Source organism: Rana temporaria, chromosome 2, assembly GCF_905171775.1.
Source record: "Rana temporaria chromosome 2, aRanTem1.1, whole genome shotgun sequence".
Lineage (NCBI taxonomy): Eukaryota > Metazoa > Chordata > Amphibia > Anura > Ranidae > Rana > Rana temporaria.
Window position 1 is genome coordinate 346,570,262 of NC_053490.1, and position 8,844 is coordinate 346,579,105.

Sequence of the window (8,844 nt, forward strand, 5' to 3'; positions counted from 1 at the left end):
ATGTATTATTTTTTTAACTATTTATTTGTATGATACAGCTGCAAATAAGTATTTGAACACCTGAGAAAATCAATGTTAATATTTGGTACAGTAGCCTTTGTTTGCAATTACAGAGGTCAAACGTTTCTTGTAGTTTTTCACCAGGTTTGCACACACTGGAGGAGGGATTTTGGCCCACTCCTCCACACAGATCTTCTCTAGATCAGTCAGGTTTCTGGGCTGTCGCTGAGAAACACGGAGTTTGAGCTCCCTCCAAAGATTCTCTATTGGGTTTAGGTCTGGAGACTGGCTAGGCCACGCCAGAACCTTGATATGCTTCTTACAGAGCCACTCCTTGGTTATCCTGGCTGTGTGCTTCGGGTCATTGTCATGTTGGAAGACCCAGCCTCGTCCCATCTTCAAAGCTCTAACTGAGGGAAGGAGGTTGTTGCCCAAAATCTCGCAATACATGGCCCCGGTCATCCTCTCCTTAATACAGTGCAGTCGCCCTGTCCCATGTGCAGAAAAACACCCCCAAAGCATGATGCTACCACCCCCATGCTTCACAGTAGGGATGGTGTTCTTGGGATGGTACTCCTCATTCTTCTTCCTCCAAACACGGTTAGTGGAATTATGACCAAAAAGTTCTATTTTGGTCTCATCTGACCACATGACTTTCTCCCATGACTCCTCTGGATCATCCAAATGGTCATTGGCAAACTTAAGACGGGCCTTGACATGTGCTGGTTTAAGCAGGGGAACCTTCCGTGCCATGCATGATTTCAAACCATGACGTCTTAGTGTATTACCAACAGTAACCTTGGAAACGGTGGTCCCAGCTCTTTTCAGGTCATTGACCAGCTCCTCCCGTGTAGTCCTGGGCTGATTTCTCACCTTTCTTAGGATCATTGAGACCCCATGAGGTGAGATTTTGCATGGAGCCCCAGTCCGAGGGAGATTGACAGTCATGTTTAGCTTCTTCCATTTTCTAATGATTGCTCCAACAGTGGACCTTTTTTCACCAAGCTGCTTGGCAATTTCCCCGTAGCCCTTTCCAGCCTTGTGGAGGTGTACAATTTTGTCTCTAGTGTCTTTGGACAGCTCTTTGGTCTTGGCCATGTTAGTAGTTGGATTCTTACTGATTGTATGGGGTGGACAGGTGTCTTTATGCAGCTAATGACCTCAAACAGGTGCATCTAATTTAGGATAATAAATGGAGTGGAGGTGGACATTTTAAAGGCAGACTAACAGGTCTTTGAGGGTCAGAATTCTAGATGATAGACAGGTGTTCAAATACTTATTTGCAGCTGTATCATACAAATAAATAGTTAAAAAATCATAAATTGTGATTTCTGGAATTTTTTTTTTTGATTATGTCTCTCACAGTGGACATGCACCTACGATGACAATTTCAGACCCCTCCATGATTTCCAAGTGGGAGAACTTGCAAAATAGCAGGGTGTTCAAATACTTATTTTCCTCACTGTAGTTGACAGTTGGGATGGGACGCTGTGCTGAAGGCTGTTACCTGGTGGGACATGACGGGGTGCTGTATGCTCCCTCACTTGGGGGGGGGGGGTTGCTATCCCTGTTTGTTTACTAGCCTGCTCCTGGCCCTCCCTAGCACAGTGGTCCCTAGTTATTTGGTTCTCATCTGTAAAAGGACTGTTTCTCCCCACCAGTTTAGGGCGCCAATCCCTTCCCTGTTTTCTGGGTAATTTCCCAGATTGCCTAGGCGAGGCGTGTCAGAAGTTTACTGCGCAACCCTCTGGGGTTCTAGAACGAAAGCTGGGGGTTCACCCCCTGGCTGGCAAGCACCTCCTCACTTGTTTTTATTATTTTTCCCCGCACGTCCCCACTGGGTTTCGAGTCGTGCAATTTACCGTTATGTTATTTTTGTTCTCAATGTTTTTTTTTTTTTATGTTACGGCGTGTGCGGGCGTTCCTCTGCGCAACGACCGCGGCACACCACTTAGGAATTTCAGCTCCCTCAGGGTGCTAGCTGAAATGTTGCTAGCAACAGTGTTAGTGTGGCTGTTTCGCCCCCGTTTTCTCTTTATTTCTTTCTTCCTTCCCCCACTCTTGCTTTCCTTTGGGCCCTTTGCCCGGTTCTGTCCCTTCCCTCTTCTCCTCCCCCTGGAGTCGGCGTGCTCCCTCCCGGTAAGTATTTTTTGAACAGCTAGTTTCATGGCTACTCCTGCTTTCTTGACTGTCTCCTCTCTGAACTGCAGGGGTCATAACGTCCCGGAGAAGCGGAGGCAGATTTTATTTCATTTTCATAAATTACGCACCCAAATCCTTCTCCAAGAAACCCACTTTAGGTCTGATTCTATCCCCAAGCTTCTCCATAAATAGTATCCCACCTGGTTTCATAGTACCAATCCTTACGCGAAATGTAGAGGGGTCTCCATCGCTTTCCATGCCACGTTCACACCAGATGTTCTAGATACTTATGTAGATGCCGCAGGGAGATTTATTTTTCTTAAACTGTCATACAAGAAGGTGATTTACACTGTGATTAACGTTTATTCTCCCAATCAGGACCAACTGCAATTCTTCACCTCTATGATCTCCCGCCTGAGGAAGTTTAGCACGACCAACATGATCCTGGGTGGTGACTTCAACGCTGATCTGATACCTCTCATTGACACGTCGACCGGTATATCCTCGCTCTCTCTGGCTACTCTGACCAAGCTGCGTACCCTTCTTGCCGAACTTTCCCTAACAGATGTATGGAGGGTTCTCCATCCCACTGCTAGGGACTATACATACTTTTCCCCTGCACATTCTTCCTACAGTAGACTGGACTACATACTCATCTCCCAATCGCTGCTGGACCTTTCCCCTAGTGCATCGATCGGCCTCACACTATGGTCAGACCATGCACCTGTACACGTATGCCTGGGGAAGGTTCCCACCCCCAAACCTAGATCTTCCTGGAGACTTACCGTATTTTTTAGACCCTAAGACACACTTTTCTCCTGCAGAAATATGGTGGAAAATCTGCCTGCGTCTTATGGTCCGAACACTGAATGTCCAACCCCCCCCCCTCCGACTTCGCCTTTTAACGGACCGGTGGTCAGAAAGCATGTCCGTAGGGGGCAGGCAGCCAGCGCGATCAGCTTGAGCTCACGGGGGTGGTGTCAGACTAGTCTGCGGCATCTTTTTCCCAGCAGTATTACGGTACACAGTAGGGACAGGGGGCCACCATTGTAGCCACCAGGAAGCTTTGCAGTGCGCGGATGCACGCCCACACAACGTCACTGTGTTGTGCCGTGTAAGATGCTCGCCGCTGACGCTACTGTGCATGCGCTGCATTTAGACATAGGAAACCAAGCGTAGAGCTGCTGCATACCACTATAGCTGACTCGCATTAACCCCTCACATGCTGCAGCAGCTGCAGGATATGGCGATGGCTCACAACGGAGACGCTGGCTGTATTAGATAACACAGGCTGGATGGGGCATACCATAGATATGGGCTCACAATGGACACAGGCTGGGTGGGGGCACACCATGAATATGATGGAGGAGGGGGGCAATGATCCCTGTATGATGGAAGAGGGGGGCAGTGTCCCCCCTCCATCATCATACATGGATCAGTGCCCCCCCTCCATTATACAGGGATAATTGCCCCCCTCCTCTATCATACAGGAATCAGTGCCCCTCCCCCCCCTCCTCCATCATATTCATGGTGTGCCCCATCCAGCCTGTGTTATCTAATACAGCCAGCCTGTGTCTCCGTTGTGAGCCATAGCCATATCCCGCAGCTGATGTGGCATGTGAGGGGTTAATACGAGTCAGCTATAGTGGTGTGCCCCATCCAGCCTGTGTTATCTAATAGTGTTCACTTTACATGGTTGAAATATTATTCTGTTATATTTTAATAAATATTTCAGTAGACCACTTGGGTCAGAATAATTTTTTTTTCTCATTTTCCTCCTCTAAATCTAGGTGCGTCTTATGGTCAGGTGCGTCTTATGTACGGTTGTCCCAATACCACTTTTTTAGGACCGAGTACAAGTACTGATACTTTTTTTTTATGTACTCGCCGATACCGAATACCGATACTTTTTTTTAAATGTGTCCCCAAATACAGCCATGTCCCCCCCACAAATGCAGCCATGTCCCCCCACATAAAACCTGCCATGTCCCCCCACATATATGCAGCCATGTCCCCCATACATGCAGCCATGTCCCCCATACATGCAGCCATGTCCCCCCACATATATCCAGCCATGTCCCCAAACATATGCTGCCATGTCCCCCATACCTAATGATGATGCCGCCGCCGCGTTAATCACCGTGCGGCGAACCTTACAGGCAGCTTTCATTTGAATAGCTGTTTTCCCTGCCACGCCGTGTAAAGGACACTCCCCCTTGCTTGGGATTGGACAGATCCATCCAAGGGGGAGTGTCTATACACGGCGCGGCAGGCAAAACAGCTATTCAAACGAAAGGTGCCTGTAATGTTCGCCGCACGGTAATTAACGTGGCAGCGGCGGATTTGCGATATACGGCGGCGGCAAGTATTCTATTTAGGCATCGGGGGTATTTGCGGGAGTACAAGTACTCCTGCAAATACTCGGTATCGGGACAACCCTAGTTCAGACTGAACAAAAAACCCACCACTCCTGCTGCGCTGACTGGGGGGGGGTTATCCAGGGGACTCACCACACCGGAGGAGACTGCTCAGCGCCGCTGCCCGTTTCCAGCACACCGCTGTGTATGTGAGGAGAAAGCCTTGAGGTAAGCTGTGGGGTGCTGCGTGAGAAGAACAGCGCCAAGCGCCGTAGGAATCAGCACTAGAGGCAGAGGACTCAGGCAAGATGGCTGCCGAGCACAGCATATGGAGCCTGACGCGGCCACAGGAAAATGGCAGACCACAATAATATGCTGTATCATAGTGCGGCTACAACAAAATGGCCGCCAATGGGATTTTCAATAGAAACTGAAAAACGCCCCAAAAAATTGCGCCAGCGCCGCCAGAATGGCGGCAAAACACAGAAATTTAAATGGTGAAAGCTTGAAAGGGCTGCCCAGCACCACAAAACCTCCAGAAAAGCGGACCCCCAGCATTAAAACACACATAGGCCAGACGCACAGTCCCCTCAACCAGGTGCCCCCCCCCCCCCCCCACCCGACAGCAATGAAAATCAGCAGAGGGAAAAAGGGAGCAGGGAAGGGAGGATACCCAAACCCCAGGAATGCTCAGCCGTACCACCCCACCTAAGAGGGAGGGACTGTACTTACCCATCCACACGACGACTCACTGACGCATTCCAGACAGGCGTACAACCGCAATGGAGGTAGCCTGGAGGTAGCCGTCGGCCCGGTCCACTGTGAGTGAGACAACACCACAGCCCAGTCATGTGCGGACCTTGGAGCAAAGCTCACTGGCCACCCCAGGAGTCATGAGGCATGTCGTGGCAGACCCAGCCTCTTTGCAAAGGTGTGCTCACGCTCGCTGGCCGAACTGAGAAGACTACAAGGATCTATAATACCCAGCCTGTCTCTCAGCTGACAGTTGATAGAAGTCAAAAAGACAAATAAAATCTTTTTCTCAGGGCGCTGGGCCCAAAGGGAGCCATACGTCCTTCTCCTTTGCTAGGCAGAACGAAACTGAGGATGCATGCTGCAGGAAGGTGGGTTATGTCCGGAGGGACCGCCCCCTGGGCAGGGCTGTTCAGCTCTGTTTAAAAATGACATGTATATGAATATCTAACATGTTTCTGCCTAGTCCTCTCCTATAAACAGGGAACATAACCCACTTGTCAACAATTGAAGAGGCTGTGTCCATCCATGGACGGCAAGAGAACAGCTGCTGGGTGCTGCTGCTGCCAATGCCGATAAGGGAACTCTATTGGGGGAGGGAGCCGAGGTCCGGGCAGAAGTGGGGACCTGTCAAACACAGGCCCCCCAAATGTGGCACCAGAGGTGGGGGGGGGAGACAGATGTGTGGAATCTCCACTTTTGGGTGGAACTCCGTTTTAAGATGCATGACTGGCGCATTTTTTATGCATTTGCATCTCATTAAATAACACTTTCCAGATGCCTCCTCTGTGTTGGTTTTCTATTGTATGGATTCTTGTTCTATCATCTCAGCTAGTAATGGTTTCTTTCTAAGCGCATCTCAAACACGCTGTAAACACCACAAAGGGCATTTGTGGCATGTCTGACATGTATTTACATTGACAGAAATAAATGCATTTGGGTAGCAGTGAAACCCGCTGAAGATTACAAGGCAGATTAATTTTGAAGCAATGCAAACGTGAACACCATCTATTGCAATGCAAGGAATTGACAGACAGCATTGACAGTTCATGAGGTTTTAAAACCGCACCTGCCTTGAACACTAGTGTAAATGTATTTTTAGGCTGGTTGCGGTGAATAGATATGTCTTTCACAGCACACACCGGAGCTCACATGGTAAAGAAAAACATGTGCAGGTAAGCAACACTGACAGTTTCACTTTACGACTTTCGCCAAATCTCTCTGACCCACCTTTTATCGCAATCCGCCTAACTTTTACAAGTCAGATTCATATACCAGGTCAAAGTTCAAATAACATACTTAAGATGCTTGGTCTTACCCTAAACGTGTCCAACAACATCCCCTGAGCACCGCATTGTTCCACTGACACTCGTCTCTTGTCTCAATTTCTGCAACTGAAACACACGAGCCGGAACATCCTGTCTCCGTAAAACGAAGGCAGAGTGCACTTCCGCCCGTAAAGAGGAAAAGCTCAAACCAGGCCGTTGTAGTGTCACCGTTTGCTCCCTATCACAGAATGCAGCCTAAGTCACGTGGCAGCGAACTACGCATGCGCAATGCGTTCCAATGCCAAATGTGATGCGTTTCAGGGGATTCACGACACTACCCCTCAGTGAACCCATCACAATTTGTCACGGAAGTGACGAGGAACCATAACGAGGAGGCATACACAGAGCGGGGGGGGGGGGGGGGGGGGCGCGGGACAGAACATACAGATCCAATGAGAAACCTACAAAGAGCGGGGGGGGAGACGGAGGAGAAAGAGACATGCAGATACATTAGGCTGCATTCTGTGATAGGGAGCAAACGGTGACACAGCCCCGCCTCCAGCCCCGCCCCCAAAGCAGAGGCTTATTGAGGTCCGTAAAAACATAGACTCTCTGGCTTTTAAAGCATCCCCCATGTATAATAAAATGTCACATTGTTTTGGTGTGCGCAATAAAGACTGTGAAGAAAATGTGTATGTAGGAGGAGAGCTTCTGAATACCAACAAACACATTTCCATTTTATTCCTCATTTCAATGGGAAAGTTTAAGGTGGAACTTTAGGTTTGATTAACTTTGAAGTGAAATGTTACCCAAAAAGTAAAGTTCCGCTCTTCTGTATTTTTTTAGGCTCCATGTACACGGGACCATCCTCACCCCCCCCCCCCACCGCCATCCTCCCAGCTGTACGAATCACCCCCCCCCCCACCGCCATCCTCCCAGCTGCAGGGATCACCCCCCCCCCCCACCGCCATCCTCCCAGCTGTACGAATCACCCCCCCCCCCCACCGCCATCCTCCCAGCTGTACGAATCACCCCCCCCCCCCACCGCCATCCTCCCAGCTGCAGGGATCACCCCCCCCCCCCACCGCCATCCTCCCAGCTGTACGAATCACCCCCCCCACCGCCATCCTCCCAGCTGCAGGGATCACCCCCCCCCCCCCACCGCCATCCTCCCAGCTGTACGAATCACCCCCCCCCCCCCCCACCGCCATCCTCCCAGCTGCAGGGATCACCCCCCCCCCCCACCGCCATCCTCCCAGCTGTACGAATCACCCCCCCCACCGCCATCCTCCCAGCTGCAGGGATCACCCCCCCCCCCACCGCCATCCTCCCAGCTGCAGGGATCACCCCCCCCCCCCCCACCACCATCCTCCCAGCTGCAGGGATCACCCCCCCCCCCCCCACCGCCATCCTCCCAGCTGCAGGGATCCCCCCCCCCCCCACCGCCATCCTCCCAGCTGCAGGGATCACCCCCCCCCCCACCGCCATCCTCCCAGCTGCAGGGATCACCCCCCCCCCCCCCCGCCATCCTCCCAGCTGCAGGGATCACCCCCCCCCCCCCCACCGCCATCCTCCCAGCTGCAGGGATCACCCCCCCCCCACCGCCATCCTCCCAGCTGCAGGAATCACCCCCCCCCCCCCACCGCCATCCTCCCAGCTGCAGGGATCACCCCCCCCCCCACCGCCATCCTCCCAGCTGCAGGGATCACCCCCCCCCCCACCGCCATCCTCCCAGCTGCAGGGATCACCCCCCCCCCCACCGCCATCCTCCCAGCTGCAGGGATCACCCCCCACCGCCATCCTCCCAGCTGTACGAATCACCCCCCCCCCCACCGCCATCCTCCCAGCTGTACGAATCACCCCCCCCCCACCGCCATCCTCCCAGCTGTGCGAATCACCCCCCCCACCACCATCCTCCCAGCTGTGCGAATCACCCCCCCCCACCACCATCCTCCCAGCTGTACGAATCACCCCCCCCCCACCGCCATCCTCCCAGCTGTACAAATCATCCCCCCCCCACCGCCATCCTCCCAGCTGCAGGGATCACCCCCCCCCACCGCCATCCTCCCAGCTGTACGAATCACCCCCCCCCCACCACCATCCTCCCAGCTGTGCGAATCACCCCCCCCACCACCACCATCCTCCCAGCTGTAGGAATCACCCCCCCCCCACCGCCATCCTCCCAGCTGTATGAATCATCCCCCCCCCACCGCCATCCTCCCAGCTGTACGAATCACCCCCCCCCACCACCATCCTCCCAGCTGTGCGAATCACCCCCCCCCCCCACCACCATCCTCCCAGCTGTACGAATCACCCCCCCCCCC

The 8,844-nt window shown here is 52.6% G+C and overlaps 1 protein-coding gene across 1 annotated transcript in view; it reads right to left on the minus strand.

The window, feature by feature from the left end:
• Window positions 1-6,712, minus strand: part of MDM4 (MDM4 regulator of p53) — a 284,489-nt gene extending 277,777 nt beyond the window's left edge. The window contains exon 1 of the mRNA XM_040337591.1: window positions 6,571-6,712. Coding sequence (XP_040193525.1) covers window positions 6,571-6,591 — 21 coding nt within the window. The 5' untranslated portion in view covers window positions 6,592-6,712. The remainder of the gene's footprint in view (window positions 1-6,570) is intronic.
• Window positions 6,713-8,844: the final 2,132 nt, after the last annotated feature.